This window comes from Macaca fascicularis, chromosome 5, assembly GCF_037993035.2.
Source record: "Macaca fascicularis isolate 582-1 chromosome 5, T2T-MFA8v1.1".
Taxonomy (NCBI): domain Eukaryota; kingdom Metazoa; phylum Chordata; class Mammalia; order Primates; family Cercopithecidae; genus Macaca; species Macaca fascicularis.
The window spans coordinates 105,478,594-105,502,451 of NC_088379.1; the positions used below are offsets into that span (position 1 = coordinate 105,478,594).

Genomic DNA, 23,858 nt, shown 5'->3' on the forward strand with positions numbered 1-23,858 from the left:
CTACATAACAAATTATCAAAAACTTAGGCACTTAAAGTAACACAACTTGATTATCTCAGTTTCTGGCTGGATTCTCTGTCCAGGTCCTGCCAGGCTGGAATAAAGGTGTTGGAGAAGGTTCTGGCTCTGATCTGGCATTCAGTGTCTTCTTCCTTCATTTTCTCCTTTCCTCTTCATTCTTCTTCATCCATTCCCTTGCTGCCGTAGAACTGAGGTCCTCATTTTCCTTTTAGCTGTCAGCCAGAGGGGCATTCTTAACTCCGAGAGGCCACCCACAGTTCTTTGCCACATAGCCCCATGGCTGTTTACCACATTGGTGTTTGCTTTCTTGCATGCCAGCCAGAAAACATCTCCCTGACTTTTTCTTCGATGAGCAGTCAGAGAAAACTCTCTGTTTTACAGGGCTCATGTGATTAGTTTCAGGCCCACTCAGATAATGTCCATATCTTAACATCAACTGACTTAGGACTTTAAGGACCTGCAAAATCCCTTCCCAGTAGCATATAGACTAGCTTTTGATTGAATAATTGGCATAAAGTGTGTACTCCATGGGCTGGGACTTGGGGTCATCTTAAAATGCTGCCTGCCACAGCTCCCATTCCTGGAACAGTGAAAATCTACAGGCCTACTTGAAGTGGGTGTGCGAAACAGGTAGAGGGTGATGGGGTAAGTAGGGGTCACAGAGGAGAAAAAAGCATATTCATTAACATGTCACCCTGTTATATTTTATTTATACATTTTCTGAATAACATAGATGAAAAAATTATTAATCCAAGATGGAATTCTGTTTGAGTGGCAACAAGAATTGTGCTTTCTCTGCTCAACAGCAAATGTCGAAAGTCCATCTAATGGTTAAGTTGTAGATGCTTTATTGCATACACCAGAGGTCCCCAACATTTTTGGCACCTGGGACAATTTTTTCACAGACCGGGGCAGCAGCAGATGGTTTTGGGATGATTCAAGTGCATTACATTTATTGTGTGTTTTATTTCTGTTATTATTACACTGTAATGTATAATGAAATAATTATACAACTCACCGTCATTCAGTATCAGTGGCAGCCCTGAGCTTGTTTTCCTGAAACTAGATTGTCCCATCTGGGGGTGATGGGAGTCAGTAACAGTTCGTCAGGCATTAGATTAACATAGAGGCACACAGCCTAGATCGCTTGCATGTGCAGTTCACAACAGGGTTTGCGCTCCTATGAGAATCTATTGCCTCTACTGATCTGACAGGAGGTGGAGCTCAGTGAGAATGCAAACAATGGGGAGCAACTATAAATACAAATGAAGCTTCACTAGTTCACCCATCACTCATTTTCTTGCTGTGTGGCTGGCAGGGGGATGGATGGGGACCCCTGGCATGAATCTTCCAAAAATGAAAAGTTAATTAACTTTTCACCTATGTATGTCTCATCTGAGCAATTAGACCATAAGCTATTTATAAATCGATGACATATATTTCATATACATAAAGAATAAATTATTGATTTTCATTACAAGCACTAGAGAATGCTTATATTAAAAAAATGACCAGCAAAGGTGACAAAAACCACAGACTAATTCAGGAGAATGACTATTTTTGTTTTATGAACAAATATTCACTTATTTGTTCATTCTTTTACTGATGAATATTTGAAAGCATTGATTCTGCACCAGCCACGTTGGTAAGTGCTGTAGAACAGTGGTCCCCAACCTTTTTGGCACCATGGACTGGTTTTGTGGGAAATGGGGGTTCAGGATGAAACTGTTCCACCTCAGATCATCAGGCATTAGATTCTCATGAGGAGTGTGCAGCCTAGATCCCTCACATGTGTTCACAATAGGGTTCAGGCTCCTGAGACTCTCATGCCTGATCTGACAGGAGGCAGAGCTCAGGCGGTAATGCTCACTCACTGCTCACCTCCTGCTGTGCAGCCTCGTTCCTAACAGGTACGCGGTCTGCAGTCCCAGGATGGGGGACCCCTGCTGTAGAAGATTCAAATACCTTATTTTGGGGAATTATAGCTTCACAGAGCCAAAAAGACCACATACAAGTAACATACTACAAAGTAGAGGTTGAGAAATAACATACAAGAAAGCAAGATAAGTGTTTAGGTGGTTCAGAAGAGAAAAAGCAATTAACTTTAAGCTGGAATTATCATGTAATACTTGACAGAGGAGGTAGTACTTGAACTGCAACTTAATGAGTGGCTAGGATTTCTACCAGCAGAGACAAAGAGAAACACTGTTTCCTGAAAAAGGAACAGTGTGAACTAAGGGACAGAAGTGGAAACTCCTTGAAGAGCAGTAGGTCCAGTTGGACTAGGGCAGCAGTTCTAAAGGTGTGGTCCCCAGACCAGGTGTGTCACCTAAGAACATGCTAGGAATGCACAGTCTCAGGCCCCACCTTGGATCTACCAAATCTGAATCTGCAGGGGTGGAGGTGGAGGTGGCAGCAAGCTGGGTTCTCACAAGCCCGTCAGATGATTCTGATGCATGCTAACGTTGTAGCATGGGCTGCACTGAGAGGAATAGCAGGAAGTGAGGCTAGAAAGATAGAATGGGGTCAAATAAAGTGGAGAGGCAGATATATATATATATATATTATTTAATACTCTGCTCATTTCAAAAATGAAGTGGAAAATGACAACGTAGGAAATTTGATATTTTATTCAGGAGGCAGTGGAACATGCATGGGAGGAAAAGAGCTGGGCTCACATAACTAATCAAGCGACAGAGCTGAATTCTGATTGACTCCCAGACAAGCAAGGGAGAAAAGCCCAAGATGGAGGAGAGTGTGGTGAGGGTGTCATACGTCATTTCTGTCATTCCTATTCTCTGCCCTTCTTAAACTCATGCCCCATTAGCAGCATAATGTTCAAGGACTCTTTTGGTAAGTCTAGGAGTAGATAGGGAGAACAGTCTCTTGTCTTCCATTAGAGTAAAAAGTTGAGGCAGGGCGTGGTGGCTAACACCTGTAATCTCAGCTCTTTGGGAAGCCGAGGCGGGAGGATCACCTGAGGTCAGGAGTTCAAGACAAGCTGGGCCAACATGGCAAAACCCAGTCTTTACTAAATATGCAAAAATTAGCTGGACATCAAGGCAGACACCTCTAATCCCAGCTACTCAGGAGGCTGAGGCCAGAGAATCACTTGAATCCAGGAGGCGGAGGTTGCAGTGAGCTGAGATCATGCCACTGCACTCCAGCCTGGGCGACAGAGCAAGACTCTGTCTCAAAATAATAAATAAATAAATAAAACTCGAAAAGAGCACACTCTGCCAAAAGAAACTGGTGATGCTCTTTAAAATTGTCAGTGGTTTCAATGATTGTCTAATTCTCAGCTCTTAGAAAGGGTTAATAGTGATGCTAACATCTAAGATCATATTTCCCTTCAACAAGGTATTTATTTGTTAAATAACATTAATTACTTATTTTTCCCTTTTAGGGCCAAAGATTCTGTTAAACACTTTCACGTTGAATATACTGGATATTCATTTAAATTTGGCTTTAATGAATTCTCATCTTTGAAGGATTTTGTCAAGCATTTTGCAAATCAGCCTTTGATTGGAAGCGAGACAGGTAAGCTATGAGCAGACATTTGACCTATGAAATATTGTTTCGGGATGGAGGAGAAACAAGGCAGATTTCAGTTGAAGAATGTCATAGTTGTCATTTATATTTCAACATTATCTTGAGGAGAAAACAATGTACTTTGTATAAAGTAGATATTTTCTCAGAATGTGTTACTTAATGGATTGATTAAAAGCATTTCTTTTTTTTTAAATTTATTTATTATTATTATACTTTAAGTTGTAGGGTACATGTGCATAACGTGCAGGTTTGTTACATATGTATACTTGTGCCTTGTTGGTGTGCTGCACCCATCAACTCGTCATTTACATCAGGTATAACTCCCAATGCAATCCCTCCCCCCTCCCCACTCCCCCCTCCCCATGATAGGCCCCGGTGTGTGATGTTCCCCTTCCTGAGTCCAAGTGATCTCATTGTTCAGTTCCCACCTATGAGTGAGAACATGCGGTGTTTGGTTTTCTGTTCTTGTGATAGTTTGCTAAGAATGATGGTTTCCAGCTGCATCCATGTCCCTACAAAGGACACAAACTCATCCTTTTTTATGGCTGCATAGTATTCCATGGTGTATATGTGCCACATTTTCTTAATCCAATCTGTCACTGATGGACATTGGGGTTGATTCCAAGTCTTTGCTATTGTGAATAGTGCCGCAATAAACATACGTGTGCATGTGTCTTTATAGCTGCATAATTTATAATCCTTTGGGTATATACCCAGTAATGGGATGGCTGGGTCATATGGTACATCTAGTTCTAGATCCTTGAGGAATCGCCATACTGTTTTCTCAAAAGAAGACATTCATACAGCCAAGAGACACATGAAAAAATGCTCATCATCACTGGCCATCAGAGAAATGCAAATCAAAACCACAATGAGATACCATCTCACACCCGTTAGAATGGCAATCATTAAAAAGTCAGGAAACAACAGGTGCTGGAGAGGATGTGGAGAAATAGGAACACTTTTACACTGTTGGTGGGATTGTAAACTAGTTCAACCATTATGGAAAAGCATTTCTTTAAAATGGGCTGTCCATTTAAAAATAACATACACAATACACACAAAAAGAAGAAAGGTAAAAATGACGTTTTGATTACCCATAATTTCACGTATGGGCAGTTTGCACATGAGTGAGACCCACAGAAGTAAATTTTAAGCATTTTAAAAAGTGAAAATTCCCACTTAAATGTTCACAGGGATCGCTGAATATTGAAAATATTGACTAGGAAGTGCTCTCCTGAGTTATAAAATTCTGTTTCTATTGTCACAGTTTTTTAAATAAGATTTTAAGCTAGACTTAATTATGGCTGGAAAAGTTTGAATTGTCCTGTTTGAATGGTAAGAGAATTAAAGCAGAAAATTCGTGTTTAAAGAATAAACACAAAAAACAGTCTATCTTGGCACTTGAATTATCTAAGATTGAATATCTTGTTTATTTATATTATTTTAAAGAAGTAAATGTCATACCTGTATTTGTGATATAGAATCACAACACTTTTGTCCTAAATAATGATAAATCTCAGTTAATCAAAGACTAGGAAATTCCAAGAACCTGTGGCACAAGAGGAACTGAAGACTTAATAACACAACCGGTTACCATGAGTTTGAACATATGTGTTTTCTTGGCAAACTTGCCAGTGGGCTTTCTGTTAACTTCAGTGTGGTGGGAAGAGGGGGCATCATTGGCTTCTGTCTTTTCTGCTATTTATATGGCATGGATAGTCTCTGATGTGACTCAGACAGTGTCTAGTATACATGAAGTGCACAGTGGAAAACTGGAAAATCGTTGCTCTGCTTTATACTGACCACACCAAGCCTAAGACAGAATAATCCAAACTACAAACTGAAGCTATAACCTTTTTTCCCTTCTTTCTTCTGGTATATATTCTCCCAATCAACCTTGAAAATTACTTCACCATTTAACAAGCAGTTGTTCTCATGAACAAATGGCCAGTGGAGGTATATTTATTTCCATTGCTACCTTGGCCTTGGCAAGCATTTCAGTTTCTCAAATCCCTTCACTTCAGTCTCCTTTCCTACTTGCATCCAATTCTATACTGGATTTTGTTCAGTTATTGGTCACAGGCAATGGAGAGGAGATTTTTAAAGCCAGGGCTTTGTTTTGTGTACCTCTAATTTTTGTCTTTCATATCTGCCAGGTCCTGGCCCATTGCAGGGCATTTTGGGTAAATAAATAAATGAATAAATGGATAACTCTAAGTAAGAACTCTTTGTAGCCTTCGAAGCCACTAGCGTTGCCATTTTTCTGCTTTCTCTTTTTCCTCCAACCAAAGACAGCTCCCTTCTTTTAAACGCTTCTCCTAGGCTCTATTTTCAACTTCTTTGATCATTCCCTGTGCTCCTTCCTGACCCTCTCCAAGTTAGGGAAAAGATACATATTCTGCCTATTGGCAGATTTCAAAACATTTAAGATCAAAGTGAATGCAATGTTTTCTGGTTGAACCTTTCTGGCACTGATCCAATCACTAGGCAAGAGGATCACCTAAGGATGCTCCAAAATAAAGATGTTTTGATATTGCATTTGGGACAATGATAAGCTTCCTTGTAACTAACATGTTCTGAGTAAAGAAGCCTTATGATTAATGCATTAGGGATTGTAAGGATTTGTAATCCAGACTTCTACAGTAATTACTCTAAAACTCAAACTTGCTATATTATTATCTTGACTATAATTATCATTTTATTTATTACAATATAACTCAGGAACCTAATATTTTTATCCTCTCCACTGCCTCTCCTCTGTTCTACTCATTACCCAATGAAGAATTTGCTGCTGTTTGAATTCCTGCTTCCAGCCCCTGGTGCTGATGGATATGCACTTGACTTGCTAGCTTCCTGCCCTTGAGTTAGAGTCCGCTAGCTTTATTCCTCTTATCTGTCCCAGCCAGATGAAGGGAAAGCCATCAGGGCTAGGAACAACAGGCAAAACCCATGACAGATAAGTGTTCAAATCTTGCCCCTCTGGGAGTAATAGGCCTTGGGAAACAAGATAATGTGTTCAAGTCATGATGACTTGTAAGCCCAGAAAGTCCTCGAGGTTACAGAGTCAGCATTGCAGACTATAAAGAATGGTGAATGGAACCTGAGATGCCACCTTCTAAAAATAGGCCTTTTCTTCTTGTTCCTTTAAGCATGGGCTCCTAGTATTGGCTCCCAGTGATCAGCAGATCTTCAGGCTAATGATTTCATGTTCACCATTAGATGAAGTACGAATACTTCTTATAGTTTATGTTTGATTAACATCACCAGGAAAAGCATTTGTCCACACAATGGACAAGCCCCTCCCAGGGCTCTCAACTTCAGATTACCAGAATGAGAAGGACTAGAATTGGATATTTCAGGCCACTCCTGTCAGTCAGACCCCATGCAGGCCCAGCCTCACCCTGCAGGGCCTAGAGGGTAAGTTTATTAAAGAGAGACTTTCTTATAATACATTTATCTACTGGCACAAGTGGCATTACCTTTGAGGGCAACATAAATGATATCCAAATAACCAAAACTTTACACTTTTGCCTTGCAGTTATATATAATGCCTTCAGTAGAGTGAAACCCAGAATATTTGATTCTGGGTCATAAGAAAATCTTTGCACTCAAAATAGATAAAAGTGTTGACCTAAGGGGATTAATGCTATTTTAAGATATCTTTTTTTTCCTATTCCCTACTCTTTACACTTTTAGGATTTCTGTTTGCTAATCTGAAAAGCAAGGATTTCCTAAGCAACATCTAAGCCTCTTGCCAACTTTAAGAGTATGTTATGATAATTTCCCTTTCCCTTGTCATAATCTCTATTTCATCTCTCTAATCTCCATTAAAGTTTCTGTTCACTCTAATTTATTTTTATCAATACTCATAAACACTCTTAAGATACTTCCAATTGTCAAAACCTAATAATTTCCTGAGTACATGATAGAGATATACAATGTACTCTCTTGCTTTATTTTTCTCAATGGCCCTTTTACCTTCTGACGTATATAATTCGCTTATTTTTAAAAAAATACTTTTTTTTCCACACTAGTCTGGAAACTCCATGAAGAAAGGGATTTTTGTCAGCTTTGCTTCCTACTGTGTCCCAGGACCTGAAAAAATAAATACTAATCATTTCCACAATATGTCAGATGCCCCATTTCCAATGCCTGCATTGCAGTTTTTTATGGCAACACCAAAACTAGCAAACTTGTTACAATTTTAACTTTCAAAGTTTATAAAAGCATAATTTGAAATGATGTTTTGTGTTGCATGTATGCTCAGTGATGATTAAATTCAGAATTTGCCTTTCATTTGTGATAGTGTTGCAGGACTTTTCCTTAGTTCAGCTAAAGATTGGGTCCCTCTCCATCCCCCAGACACAAAAATTTAGGCTTGCAGATGGTTTGAAGGGTGAGTGAAGCAGGGTTTTATTGGATGAAAAGAAAGAAAAGAGGGCCTAGCCAGGGTCCCTGCTAGAGCGCTGCCTGCCGAACAGTTTGAATTCTATGTTCCTCACAGGAAGAGGAAGGGCCAGGCTCCTCCCCGCTGCAAAGGGCACGGACTTCCTAAGGCTCCACCTCAGTGGGCAGGCAGGTTGGAGTTTTTCTGTCTTAATAGTAGGATATCAAATAAAACATATTCATGTCTGTGCACGAACTCTAAACTAAACTCAAATAGATTTGAAAATTTGAGAAACTTTTTTATTAGTATAAATATGTTTGGTCTATTGTTAATTTTGTCATATCCTCTTATAATTAGCTAAGTTTCATATATATAGTCTTGAAAATGTGGATGGCATTTATCTTTATGCTTAAATGTCTAAATATGATTAGAACAAAAAAATTACTTTTACCATTACCTTTTGTTTATATTTCAATAATTCTTAACATGAAATTGCCATGTACAATTTATTATATTGTGTTGTGACTGTAATCACCTAACTGGCATGCAAAAGTATAATACAAGTTAGGTTCTATGTTTGTGCTTATCCTTTATAATAATTGGTTCTCAGTGTTAAAGATGTCATCTTATTTTTTTTGTAAATGTCAACTCTCCATTTCTCTTTTTGTTTTGATATGGGGATTCCCAATCTTTTGACGACTGCTACTGCTATTATTATTTAATTTTGTGACACTACCCAGGTGGCATTTTAAAATAATGCGGTTAAAATTAATTTTAATTTGAGAACTGGGTGATTCTTCAGAAAACAACTAGTGACAGCTTAGAATTTTGCCAAACTTCTTTAGTTTATGTTTGCCAAAAATACAAAATGTTCTCAGTTGATAGATGAGTTTTGTTTGAAAAAGGAAAAAGCAGCTGAGAAGGGAATTAAGGCCAACATTTTTAGTGTTTGCTAGTTTCCAGGCATTCACCTACATCAACTTATTTCATCTCAACCACCCACAATAATGCATACAACGGTCTATTTGCAGATGAGGAAATGAAAACTCAGAGGTTATAAGTTACTTGCCCAAGTTTTTACTGCTGGTAAACATTAGGGCTGAGATTGGAATCTGGGCTAATCTGGTTCTAAAGCATAGATGCTTTCCATGCACCTTGCTATCTTCTGAAACTGGTCCCACAGTAGCAGTACATTGTTGCCATGGTACAGCATGGCCTTAAATGGATTTAGAAGAATTCAGAGCTGATATTGGAATCTGGGCTAACCTGGTCCTGAAGCATAGATGCTTTCCACGCACCTTGCTATCTCTTGAAACTCGTCCCACAGTGGCACTGCAATACATTGCTGCCATGGCACAGCGTGGCCTTAAATGAATTTAGAAGAAGTCTTGCCACAATAATATAATAGAATGATTGTAGGATATGGTCGGGCTATAACACGTGTCTTAGCCCTATCCCTCAGTTTCTTCTTTATCTCTTCTTTAAAGTCTATAATAATGTGTTTGGTACATGAAGTCAACCTATTGTTCTAAAGAGTGTGAATCAACTTTAACCTCTGCCTTTGTATTTATTGTTATTCCCATTTTATTTACGCTAATTGCTATTTCAGAAATTATACTAGAGGAAATTTTAAAACATAAAAAGGCTGACAAGAAAATATCCCCCCAAATATTCAGGTTCATCTTAGTCATGTCTCTCCGGCAAGGATATCAAACAGCCTATCTAAGTATAACAAGGTAAAATAAAAGTTAAAGTTTGAATGAGAAACTGAAAGAAAGGGAAAACGAGAGGTAAGATCAAATGACAGCAGGAACAAAGTATTTCAAATGAATATTGTACATTTACAGGAAGCAGTACAAGCATTTGGTAACTAAGCTTCTCGATGTTTTTTTCCCCTTATTTGGGCCTGTCTGCTTAACTAGATTTACAGGATGTTAGAGTTGAAAGGAAGCTCAGGGACTTTTGCATTTTTCCTTTATAAATGAAGAAACTGAGGCCTGGTTAGAAATGGGGAAGCAAAAACTCACATCTCCTTTCCTCAAGCTGCCTCCTAAAGAACCCATTTCTTCAAACTTTGATTTATACGTGTCAACTCTTGCCCACAAGAGAGCACAGTAGTTCACATGCCCTAGAGGTTTCCATGGTGACTACATTGAGCCTGAGAATAATTATGGTATAATGAGTAAACACACGAATTCTAAGTTTCAACTCCAGCCTCTGCCATTTGCCGGCTCTGCGTGTCTCCTCAGGCAAGTTATATAATCTCTCTGAGCTTCAGTTTCATCATCTTACGAAACTGATTTGGTGGTCGTAGCTCATACTTTTATGACTTATTGTGAAGATTGAGTGAAATTAGGCACATAGGATATTTGGAATGATTCTTAGCATAGTATAAGTATTTAATAATTATTATTTATATTTAATAAAACCCTTTTATGGTTTTTAATTCCATCAGATTCTATGCAAAAGCTGTACGTTCTTTGATAAATCATGAAGAGTTAGTTTAGGGACAATTGAATTTGCATTTGTCAAATATTTGTGATGTTCTCTTCAAACTTTAATCCAGTTCCATAGTGGACTTACATAAGTGGTAGAATCAAGTGAGCACTCCAGAAAGAGTGACTTGACTTGGATATTTGAACAGAATTTTCTCCTACACTGACTAACTGCTATGCCTCTCCTAGTTCAATGCACTTCACCCTATTAGAGTGGAAATTAAATATTAAAGCCGCTTCACATGTAAATGAACATGGCTTAAAGTCCATTTGCAAAGCAGGTGGCAAAGAAGGAAGGAAAAAGATCTTGAATAACCCTATTCTCTCCTGCCAACCCCAAGAAATCTACTTCTTATTGGAAGGAGAGGAGAGAGGAACTCATTATGCCCGTTTCAGAGCTTGTTTTCTGAACCTGAGGGCAGTAATGAAACATGAATGGACATGATCTGATTTTAATTTAATTCAACAAAGTGTTTTGAGTGAAATGGCACTGTGAGCCACTGATAATATAGAAAGATAAATCAGATATTATTCTTGCCTTCAAACACCTTACAGGATAGCTGGGGTACCTGATGAATAAGCACTGACCTCCTTGCATAAAATAAATACTCTAAACAAAAGTCTTTCTTTAAGAGTTTTGTGTGCCCTGTGCTACACTCTATTTCAGATACCAAACCAATGCCTAAGAATTGAGACTGTTTTTACTCTCTTTCTGAATTTCTGCTGGAATACAAGATAAAGGGTCCTTCAATGTAATTTCATATTATTGCATATAGTTATGTATGTAACTCTTACACAGAGTTACCATTCAGTCAAAGTAAACGGAAATGCCTGCTGCGGTCCAGCTCTGATCATCTCAAAAATGTACCTCCACTAAGCATGGCTGAAACCAGGTTTCATGTCAAAGGCAGGAAAAAATAGTCACCTTTACGTAGTTCAGAAACTGAAGTGAAACTTACAGCCAAGTTTCCAAGGCCTGTGGTTACTGGTCTTCCTCCCTCTTCTTGCTCTGCTACCCCTGCCTCCTGTTGCCTTTTTCTAAATCTCCCAGTTGAGTCCTGGAGTTCATTTGGTCTGAATCTCAGTAAATCAGAGTCCCTTTCATCCCAAGCTGAGACACTATCTTGGACCTTGGATGCAGAGTATTAAGAGTCTGTGGTAGCCACAGTAGTTAAGTTTGTTTGTTTGTAGTTTGTTTGTAGTAGTTAAGTTTGTTTGTTTGTTTTGAGACAGAGTCTCACTCTGTTGCCACGCTGCAGTGCAGTGGTGCCATCTCGGCTCACTGCAACCTCTGACTCCCTGGTTCAAGCGATTCTCCTGCCTCAGCCTCCCAAGTAGCTGGGATACAGGCACGCGCCACCATTGTCCAGCTAATTTTTGTATTTGTAGTAGAGATGGGGTTTCATCATGTTGGCCGGGATGGTCTTGATCTCCTGACCTCGTGATCCGCCTCCCTCGTCCTCCGAAAGTGCTGGGATTACAGGCATGAGCCATCGCACCCGGCTAAGTTTCTTTTGATTGGAAATGACAGAAATCAACTCTGGCTAGCTGGTTTTTTTTTTTTTTTTTTTGTCTTTTGTCTTGTTTTTGATTTTGTTTTTAAGTGAGTAGGGTACAAGAACAGGAGAACAGGAGCAGAATTTTTTTTCTTTTTGTGATAGAGTCTCACTCTGTCGCCCAGGCTGGAGTGCAGTGGCATGATTTTGGCTCACTGCAACCTCTGCCTTCCAGGTTCAAGCAATTCTCCTGCCTCAGCCTCCCGAGTAGCTGGGACTACAGATGTGTGCCTCCACGCCCGACTAATTTTTTATATTTTCTTTTTTAGTAAAGACGGGGTTTCACCATGTTAGTCAGGATGGTCTCGATCTCCTGAACTTGTGATCCGCCCGCCTTGGCCTCCCAAAGTGCTGGGATTACAGGCGTGAGCCACTGTGCCTGGCCCAGAAGCAGAATTTTTGAAAAGAATATTAACAATATACCCTCCCAGAATTTAAGGGCAAGTTGAACAACCAAGAGACAACAAGGAATCTGCTTAGTAATCATGGCAACTCTGAGGCTTTCAGTCAATTGATATGTCAGTCTTAATTCAGCTGTGATCGTCTCAGAAGTGTACCTCCACCCAGTCTTTCTGAAATCAGGTTTCATGTCAAAGGCAGGAAACAATAGTCTACTTCGTGTAGTTCAGAAACTGAAGTTGGTGGACCTTCTCTCTAGAGAAGTAATTAAGTGGATACCCAAGAATTGAATCCAGTTAGTGTGACCAGATCAGGTGTTCGAAGGCAGGGCCAGGTCTGGGGGTATTACATGGTTGTAGGGAATCTATCTCTGTACACTGGGAGGTATAATCTCTGCAGAAGGGGAAATCATTAAGCCTCACAGCCATGCCAAGAAGTCTGTATATTGGCTTTTCCTTGGGCAAGAATAGTCAGCTAAGGAGAACTGTCTTTTAGGACACCAGATTTGTATCCATATAAGTTGCTATTTTATAAGTACATTGTCATCTTCTTCATCTCACAATTTAGTTTAGCCTCATTTGTGGGGTTACTAGTTAAAATCAATCTACAGTCAGATCTACTCTCCTGGTTGACTCAATACCATTTTCCTTTGTTTTACTCTTGTTGAATTAAACTTTAGAGGAGATTTTCAAAATAGAATTTGGGTTCCTCCACTAGAGATTTGAAGAGCTGTGCCTGCGATTGTTGTCCTTTCTTGCCCTAGGTCTGGAGAATTGTGGACCTGGGAGGCTGGTTCATCCTAGGCTCTTTCCTGGCTCAAGTCTGCATTACTGTAACGTTCATTCATTAATTCATTTACTCATCTGCCTTCATTATGTCAGAAACTGTATCAGGTGGTATGGATACAAAGATAAATTTGACCCATATGTGGGCTGAAGAGGCTCACAGAGGTTGAAAATGCACACATTGGAAAGGCAGTGGCTCTCTAATACCAAGAGGTAACAGCACTGCAGGCTCAGGCAGTAGCCCAGCCCAGAGATCCTTACCCTGCAGCACAACTGGCCCCGGCAGCCATTTCTCCTACAGGGACTGATACTGTGGTAGCAGAATAATGCCCCCACAAAGATGTGCACATGTCTCCCTGGACCTGTAATATATTGTTACATGGCAAGAGGGAATTAAGTTTGCAGATGGTATAAAAGCAGCTGATCAGATAACTTTGGGGTGGGGAGATTATCCTAGATTGTCTAAGTGAGACCATTGTAATTGACAGGGTCCTTATAAGTAGTAGGGAGCCAGAAGAGGGAGAACCAGAAAGATGGCAGCAGGAGAAGGATCTGACTGGCTGTTACTGATTTTGAAGACAGAGGAATATGGCCATAAGTCAAGACATGAGGGCACCTTTCAAAGCTGGAAAATGCAAAGGAATGAATCCTCCCTAGAGCCTCCACTAGGAAAGCAGCCTTGCCAGTTTTAGACTAGTGAGACCCATTTCAAACTTCTGACTTCCAGAACTGTAAGATGATAAATTTGAGTTGTTTTAAGCTATTATGTTTGTGGGAATTTGCTACAATAGCAATAAAAAATTAGGCCAGGCACGGTGGCTCACGCCTGTAATCCCAACACTTTGGGAGGCCGAGGTGGGTGGATCACCTGAGGTCAGGAGTTCGAGACCAGTCTGGCCAAAACATGGCGAAACCCCATCTCTACTGAAAATACAAAAATTAGCCAGGTGTGGTGGTAGATGCCTGTAATACCAGCTACTCGGGAGGCAGAGGCAGGAGAATTGCTTGAAGCCAGGAGGCAGAGGTTGCAGTGAGCCGAGATCGTGACACTGCACTCCAGCCTGGGTGACAGAGCAAGATTCCACCTCAAAAAAAAAAAAAAAAAAAAAAAAAAAAATTAACACAGGTATTATTATGTGAAGTGTGTGTCTGGTCATATCAAGTGAGTACATCTTTCTGGAGTGTCATTTAAAGCATTGTTTTCATATTAAGTATTAAATATATGAAGTAGAATGAAAATTAAGCATCAACTTTGAAGATAAAGCATATGAGTTCAAAATGTATCTAATTTGGGAGCTGCTTTGATCCCTAGGCTTCAATTCCCCTCTCCTCTTCTGCAGGGTGAAAGTGTTTAAGAGGCACCAATTTAACTCTAGTAATCACAAGTAGTGATTACTGACTACCACCATTTTTATTCCTAGTAGAATGTTGCATCTAGGTCTTTTTTAAGATTTCAAAATTCATGTCCCCAAAGATGCGATCATTCAAATTTTATTTAAGGATTTAAAAATATTCTGTCAAAGAATAATAATATCTAATATGTTATAATTTTCCCACCAACATTTATTTGGTGCCTTCTGAAAGAAGCATAGTTATTCTCACTAGTCAGAAAAGGAGCAGAAGCTTGTAATGGTTGTCCAAGGCCAATAGGTACTGAATGGCAGTAGTGACAATTGAACCCTGTTCCTCTGCCTGTGCATCCAGTGCTCTTTCCAAGGGTCCAGAGTGACTATGAGGCACATCACTGGGAGTGTTTCTTAGGGGTAGGAGCCAGCGCTGAATTTACCATGCATCTGCAATGTGAGCACTGTGTTCACAGAGCCCCTGAGTCTGCACAGCGGCTACTCTTGATATAGGTACTGCTTTTTTCATTCTGACTGTAAAACTGTAGTCCACCCCTTCTCTTCATATGACTGGCTCTGTTCTTATGGGAAGATCACATCGACAAAAGAGAGCACAGACACTGTACAAGAATGGGACCGTTCTGATAATGGCGAAATCCATTTTTCATTGTGATCCCCATGCTGCAATGCCAATGAGAGGCAGAAAGAGGAAGGGCCGGAGGCTTTCATTCTTCTCTGAGGTCGAGATCAGACACCCTCTTCTGGCTTTTCTCAACAGCTTTTCATTTTACAGCAGCACCTTATCTGGGCCCAAGTGTCAAAAGCCACAGTTCTGTGTTTGCAGTTAGATATTGCATGTACTCAAGTATCACAGAAGGATTTTGTTTTGTGTAGATTTTTCTTTTTTTTTTTGAGACAGAGTCTCTCTGTCGCCCAGGCTGGAGTGTAGTGCTGTGATCTCGGCTCACTGCAACCCCCGCCTCCCAGGTTCAAGCAGTTTCCCTGCCTCAGCCTCCCGAGTAGCTGAGACTACAGGTGCCTGCCACCACGCCCAACTCTTTCTTTCTTTCTTTCTTTCTTTCTTTCTTTCTTTCTTTCTTTCTTTCTTTCTTTCTTTCTTTCTTTCTTTCTTTCTTTCTTTCTTTCTTTATTTTGTATTTTAGTAGAGAGAGGGTTTCACTACATTAGCTAGGATGCTCTCGATCTCCTGACCTCGTGATACACCCGCCTTTGTCTTCCAAGGTGCTGGGATTACAGGCCTGAGCCACTGTGCCCGGCCTGTTTTGTGTAGATTTATCATTAACATTAGGGTGTTTTTTAACCACAGAGGAGATATTTTTCATTTTCTTTCTCTTACTCTAATTCAGGTTCTCTACTTTCCAGAATCTTTCAAATATTTTCAGACGCCCTTCCTTATGACTCTTGGAAAATGTCACCCTCTCCCAACCCCACCTTTTTTATTCTCTATCCCTTTACCATGCCCTATTCATTTTTTCCATAGCACTTCTCACACATAAAATATTTTTTTAAATTTTTTTCTGTCTCCTCTACCTAGAACATAAGCTCCATAAGAGCATTTAAACTCCTTTGTTTGCTGTTGTATTCCCAGTACCTAGACAAGTGCCTGGCACAGTGCAAAGCTCTGTAAATATTCGTTGAATGAATTGCTGAATTCTTTACATCTCTTCCATCTCTGGTACAATCTTAGGACTGCTGTAGAAAAGACCCTAGTAAAATTAAAAGCAAGAAACCATAGCAAGGAAGAAAAAAAAAATCCCCTTAAGTTGCCTCTTTTTGTAGTTAGTTTCTGATTGACTGATTGATTGAGGGAAGGATTTCAAGAAGGAAATGTCAGAAGCATAGACTCAGAACTGCTCTGAGCCCTTGGAACAAAGTTCCCCAGCCCCCTATTCCTGGCCCCCTGGGCTGAGCCCTTTTTCTGCCTGAAGGCTCCCCCTCCAGGTGGAAGGGGAGGCAATCACTTGTGAGCACCAGCTTGTTCAGGTCATGTTCACTTAGTAATGCGAAGACTTTGCTTGGTTACTCTCATTAATTGGGTAGTATCAGAGAGTAGGGAGAATGCTCACTTTTTTGAAATCCACTAATTTGTTACAAGTTTATTCTGAAACTGGCAAAAATAAGGGCAATAGAATAGATCTTCCTCTATCCCAGTGCATTTGTTTAGTCTTGTTTTCATGGCTTTCATAAAGCCTTCCTGGGAAACTTCCAGTTACTACTTAAGATCTAAGTCAAACGTCACCTCCTTTATGAAAGCTGTCCTGAATCCTTTCATGGAAAGGTTCTTCAGGCAGTCTGGGGACCATCATCATGCTTCACTCACATGGCTGCCATTGGTCTCATCACCCTGTTCATTTAAACGACCATATCTGTTACCAGTTCTGAGCACCAGGAGGCCAAGGAGCATCTCCATCAAGCTTTATATCTCAGTGTCCAGCTTAAGTGCCTGACACCTAATTGATGTTTGATAATGTTGAGAAAATGAGTGAGGGAATACATGAAGAAAATAAAAGACTTTCCAATCGAGCCACAGTTATCCAATTAGCGTTTGGACCTTCCTTCTGAGAACACTGTTCGATTATATACTTTTTGTCTTCATTCAGGCACTCTGATGGTTCTAAAACATCCCTACCCAAGAAAAGTGGAAGAACCCTCCATTTATGAGTCTGTTCGGGTTCACACAGCAATGCAGACAGGAAGAACAGAAAATGACCTTGTGCCCACAGCACCTTCTGTAAGTGACCTTCAATGTCACCACAAGCTCTCTCACTGTCTAAAATCAATCGAGTTCAATAAAAGTTAATAAGAGTGTATTTGTTCACATAAAAATTCTAGCTTGGAATATAAAACTTGGAAAGGAATGTAAGATTTGAAGCCTATGACTCAGATCATCTGGTCCTGGGTAGATCATAAAAATTACAATGCAGCTGGACATGGTGGTTCATGCCTATAAACCCAACACTTTGAGAGGCTGAGGTAAGAGAATTGCTTCAGCCCAGGTGTTGGAGACCAGCCTGAGCAACATAAACATCTCTACAACAAACTTTTAAAAATATTAACTGGGCATGGTGGCATGAACCTGTAGTCCCAGCTACTCAGGAGGCTAAGGTGGAAGGATTACTTGAGTCAAGGAGGCTGAGGCTGCAGAGAGCTGTGATTGCGCCACCGCACTCCAGTCTGGGTTACAGAGTGATACCTTGTCTCAAAACGAACAAATGAAAGCAATACAATAGTAATAGGATTTTAAATACTTAGAAAATGGAACTTAAATCTCTGTCCTTAGTTAATCAAACCACTTCATAGTAGAATGGGAAAGAGAAGTTTGCATTCACATAGTTTACTAAACTGTTTTCTTCTACAATTTTCTTATATTAAGAAAATATATATTTTTAATATTTCAACTACCTATGGAAGACAAATATTCTCCACCTTTACTATAAAAACTCAGTGTATTATTTTGTCTAGCTTTTTTCCTTTACTGACTAAGGTTTACAGACAGAAAACACTTGTGCTTCTTTGCAACGTGAGCCATTGTTCAGTTTCAGTGCAACTGGGGCACTCATTGTTTGTCCAAGAGTCTGTTTACATTTGTTTTGTGAACTGTGACTCTGCAGAGATTCCTCTCCAACACCCCTTTCCCTTCATTATTCTGAAGGCTCTTCTATTTGTTGTCTCTTCCTTGTTTGCTGAATACTACTGGTATTAGAAACCTCGATTTGGGCAGATGATGAAGAAGATAATACCCAAATAAATATCAAGAACTAATTCTGGATAGTAATCATGACACTTGAAAAATAATCACTTGAAGACATTCGGCTACAAATTACATTAAAATAAGTGTGACTTTCTATATCTGCAGTACTTTTCTCTACCCTTGACCAGAGAGATCTTTCCTAAAAAGAAGCCTTGCCACGTGACCTCTGCTTTATATCCTTTGGTGGTGTTGTTTGTCTTCATGGCCCACCTGGACCCTGCTTGGCTCTCTGTCTTCATCTCATGCTACTCCCACACTCGCACTGTGAAACCTGTCTCTCTCCTGTCCCTGCATCTGAAATGCTGCCAACACCATTGCTATCTACTCATCCCTCAAGACTGCTATCAGGGATCAGTATCTTCCAGGAAGGCTTTCTTCACCCCGTCTAGCTTCTTTTACAACGCTCCTCTTCTGTGCTCCAGAGCACCCTCTGTTTGCCTTTATTCTAAAATTACCATGCTGTGGGCTAATTACCTTCACATCTCTCTGCCCTCCCCACCAGCCAGAAACATCTAAGGACATGAATCATTGCTTGTCCTTGCAGCTTTACAGCCTAGTCTGGCTCATGGCACATCTTACATTTTCATTGCAGTGCTACATCTCCTCAGAAATAAAAATCCTGAAAATTGACTGAGAAAGTTATTTTGGCTTTGTTAGAAGTGGGGGAAAAGGCATCATAACTCAGAACTTGAGAAATTTAGGAGCACAAGACAATAAATAGTCCAAAGGCAGAAAAGAGCAAAGAACAAATCAAGATCTACTCTGCAACCAATTCTTGTTTTCCAGTTGACAAGTCCCTTCATAATTTCCTCTTTACCCATCCTTACCCTTAATGTAGGTCACCAGTCACTTCAACATCTATTTCATTTGCACTGTTAGTTTAACTTCACATTCTCTTCTGCTACACTTCCCCTAAAGGTCTCCACTCAAGGTCAATCAAACCATATCCTACTAAGTGTGTTCTTTATCAGCAATAAAATACAGATAATACCTAATTTGTGAGATTGGTGTGAGCAGAAGATATAGTATCCTTATGCAGAAATAAGCCTCTTTAAAGCACATTCTGGAAACCTTGTTACTTACCTTCTTTGCTCACTCCAGCTATCAGATGGATTCACCTCTTTTAAAATGGAGTTTTTAAAATAGTGGTGAGTGATTGATTGACAATGACTTGAACTCACACTGTATAATGACAAGCTTATGAAGTTGATTGTACATCACTATGGACAAAAAAACCTGTAAAGGTTTCCTAGAGGATCTGAAATGTTTCTCATTACTTCTTATTGAGAAATCATTGGTGACTGGACCAGCATAACTGGGGAAAGAGTTCTGGTCTGATCAGAATGCTCTTGTCCCTTATCAAACACAAGTTCTAAGCCTTCATTTGCTACCCGAAATGGCTACATGATGCTGCACCTCCATCTCCAGTCTGAGAGCCCTGAGGGTTTTCAGACTTCTGCATTTTCCTTTTGGGGTGTAGTTCTGGCTCAAGGTTTAGCAGTGGAGGAAGAGAATTAAAAGAACTTCTTGTTTGAAGTGAAAGTGAAAGATGCCCCACTGCCCAGAAATGCAGATGATTGTGTAAAACTGTTTAACATCTTTTAGTAACTGCATTTGGGGAAATTGCTATTTATGTCTCATAAACAACATAGCATTGAGTTCCCATGATAGTATTAAATTTAATTAATTCATTTATTAAACAAACTTTTTTTTAAAAGTTTTTCCAATACACTCACAACTGTTTTAAGCACTGGGAGTTTGGCAGTGATTTTGACAACGGTCCTCCTCCCCTCACTGAGCTCACATTCTAGTGAAGATCACAGACAATAATCAATGCAGTAATCTAATACCAGATGGTAATACATCATGAAAAGAAAAAGTAGGATAAGGGGAGAAGAGGGAAGCAGGGGAGGCCTCTGTGAGGAAGAACCATTAGTAAGAGATTTCATTGAAGGGAAGGAGTGATTCATGTCAAGATGTGGAAAGAGTGCTGCAGGCAGAGGAAATGGTACCAAAGCCCTGGAGTGGGAACTAAATTGAGGTGTTTCAAAGGCTAGAAAGGTCAGAATTATGGGATGAAGTGAGCTAGAGGAAAAGTTGTAGAAGGTGAGATTATTGAGGTAATGAGGGGTCAGATCACATAAGGCAATGGAGTTTTCAAAGAGCAGCACCTCCCAGCTGAACATTTAGAAATATGAGTGTTTCTGCTGGTGCAATGCTTTGCAGCACTACTATCATGAGTGAGTGTCAAGAGCCATGAAGAGTCTGACTTTACCCTGCTTGCAAGCTAACAAGTTAGCCTGCTACAGTTTCATGGATGCTGATGGATGACACAAGACTTCTAGGTAAGAGATGAAAAATAGTTTGTTATTCACAGGAAGAGCAAGAGCTAGGATATCAGTATTTGTGCTAGTTCCCTGTGCTGAGTCGAAGTTCCCAAAGGGCAACATTGAAAGGGCCAGTTGATATCCATAATGGGTTGCCCTACAGGAGAGGAATCCTGAGCCTTGGGAACCCAAATCTTTTCTAATGATCAGTAGACATGTCTTTTGCTCTGAAGGGAAATATTTCTATATTCCAAGGCTGCTTGTATAAGCATGCTTTAAATATCAGTCTGCAACAAAGAGCTGTTAATGCCTTGCCCATAAGACATTTGGAAACACAAGAGACCCGTAGAGAATTGTTTCCCAACAGTGATCAGAGGCCAACTATTCTTCAAAGAGTGGTAAAGAATTATCTTGCCCAAAAATCTCAATAGTACTTTTTGTGCACAACATAAAAATTCTTTACCTTCTGAGCTTGTTTAAAAAAGATTATTGCACATGGATTGAATGTGATACATGAAAGAAAGAGTAGCAGAGTCATGGCAGAGAAGCCCTGCTATTTACTGAGAAGACCGACTCTGCTGGAGGGGTGGGTTAAGGGGATGAGAAAGAAGAGCTCTATTTTGGACATGTTAAATGTGAAATACCAATTAGTTGATTGGTAGAGATCGAAATTAATATAGTTCAAGTTCCTGACATAATAGGTCCTATCTAAAATGTTAGTTTCCTTAGCTTCCCTTTTGTGGTATTTGACATTTTTAACAACTCCCTCCTTCTAAAAATTCTGTTTCCTTAGCTTTGGCAATATCTTTCTCTTTTTATTCTGTAATCTTTGACACATTTTGTAGTTCCTCTTCTTGGACACTTTCCTTGCATATTGCCCTTTTCCAGTATTTCGTTTTTGAAACTCTTCTCAGGTTTAATATTTTGTTGTTTATCCTTCCAGTCTTTTGTGTATACACACACACACACACACACACATAAAATAATGAGCTCTTCATTGTAGAGTTGTAATATTCTTGTTTAATTAACTATATATTTAGCATTTTTTTCATGTAATTACTTAGTTTTCTAAAACACCATTAAACAAATTCCATAATATCCCATTATTTGGGTATATCAGTTTATTCAGTTAATCCGTTATTACGTTTTTACATGCTTTTTTATTTGAAATAATGTCAAAGTTACAGAATAATTGCTAGAATAGTACACAGAACTTGGTTTTCCCCAAGCCATTTGAGAGTAAATTGCCTACATGATGCCCTATCACCCTGAATAATTCAGTGTGTGTTTCCAAAAATAACGGCATTTGCCTACATGACCACATAGAGCCTTTCAAACTAGAAAATTAACATTGAGGCCGTGCCACTGTTTCATCCACTGATCTCATTCAAGCTTCACTAGTTTTCTCAGTAAGGTCCTTCAGAGTAAAAGGATCCAGTTCTCAAGCACAAGTTGCACTTATCTGTCCTGTCTCTGGAATATTTTTCACTTTGGAACACATCCTCAGTTTTTCCTTAATTTGGTGACTTTGACACATCTGAAACTTAAAGGCCAGTTATTTTGTAAATTGTTCCCCAACTTTGGTTTATATGATATTGAATCATGATTAGATATAGGTTTTTTCACGTTGGGTACAAATACCACAAAAGTATGCTTTGTTTGTGCTCCTCACTGCATCCTCTCAGACGTAACACAATTGCAATCTGTCCCACTATGGTGTGTTTGATTCCTTAAGTGGTGTCCACCAGGTTTCTTCACTCTAAAGTCACCATATTCCCTTTGTTATTAAAAAATATTTGGGGAGAGGTTGTTTGAGACTATAAGAATATTCTGTTGCTTATTAAATTTTTACTCGCCAATTTTAGCATTTACTGATGTTTCTTGGCTGTTTTAATCATTACTGTGATTGTTATCAAATGGTGACTCTCTGATTCTCTTATTCCTTTTTACATTTATTGGTTGTCATTCTACCGTAAGGAAAAGCTTTTTATTCTTCAAAATTTTCAATCATTTTATATCAAATGGTTATAATCCTAACTATCATTATTTATTTTGATCCTTCAAAATTTCTCCGATTTGGTCAGTTGGGGAAAGAGCCCTTTCAATGGTGTCTGTGTTCATACGACCTCAAAATTCCTTTTTTTTTTTTTTTTTTGTTGCTGTGCACTCTGTCTCCCAGGCTGGAGTACAGTGGTGTGATCACGGCTCATGAAGCCTCGACCTCCTGGGTTCAGGTGACTCTCCCTCCTCAGCCACCTGAGTAGCAGGGACTACGGGTGTGCACCACCACTCCTAGCTAATATTTGTTTTTGTTTTGTTTTGTTTTGTTTTTTGTAGAGTCAAGGTTTCACCATTTTTAACCAGGCTGGTATCGAACTGCTGGGCTCAAGCAATCCTTATGCTTCGGCCTCCCAAAGTGCTGGATTATAGTTGTGAGCCTCTGTGCCTGGCCTAGCCTCAAAATTCTTTAAGAACTTTCTTACTTTCTGAATAGCAGGATGATTCAGACTTATCTTGTTCTTTCTTTGTACGCTGCTCTAGAACCAGCTATTTCTCCAAGAAACCCTGCTCTGTTTCCTCAGAATAGCACTTTGGAAATCGACATCTAGGTACTATGTGCTTATTGTTATTGGGATGTCGCTCTCCCAGCCCACTCAGTGAGCAGAGCTGGGAAGATATGTATGTATACACACATGTACACATACATACTTTTACATCTGTATTTATCTATCGATTCATTCATCCATCCATGAGTTCACAACAATACTTCCAATACCACAAAGTTCATTGTAGTTTTTTCCCTTCTCCACAGTGAGAAAATATGGATCTTATCATCGTCAGTACACTTACTTATGGGATGATCAATTGACTATAAGCAATCTCCCATCACTATTTCTACTACCCAACCCCTACCCCGACACTCCAATCACCCAGTCATGCTTCAATGCCCAGTTCCAGGCCACTGCTGCTCCCACCCTAACTACAGATGCCTACCTAGCCCAACTTGGCTCTGAAACTGTGCAGTAGCTGCCCAATCCACCCCTTCAGGCAGAAGCCCTTCACACCCTGCCAGGCTTCAATGCCTCGCACACAGCTGCTGCTGCCACCGTCACCGCCATTGTCCATACAGAGGCTCCCTGTGCCCTGCTTGGGCTCCACTACCTTGTACTAAGGTGCTTGAAAGCCCTCCACACACACATCAATGCCTGCCTTGCTTT

The 23,858-nt window shown here is 39.9% G+C and overlaps 1 protein-coding gene across 2 annotated transcripts in view; it reads left to right on the forward strand.

Moving 5' to 3' along the window:
- DAPP1 (dual adaptor of phosphotyrosine and 3-phosphoinositides 1) overlaps positions 1-23,858 on the forward strand; it is a 59,067-nt gene that overhangs the window by 22,138 nt on the left and 13,071 nt on the right. For both annotated transcript variants that reach the window (XM_015450684.4, XM_005555532.5), the window contains exons 3-4: positions 3,428-3,561; positions 17,163-17,293. In XM_015450684.4, coding sequence (XP_015306170.1) covers positions 3,428-3,561; positions 17,163-17,293 — 265 coding nt within the window. The remainder of the gene's footprint in view (positions 1-3,427; positions 3,562-17,162; positions 17,294-23,858) is intronic.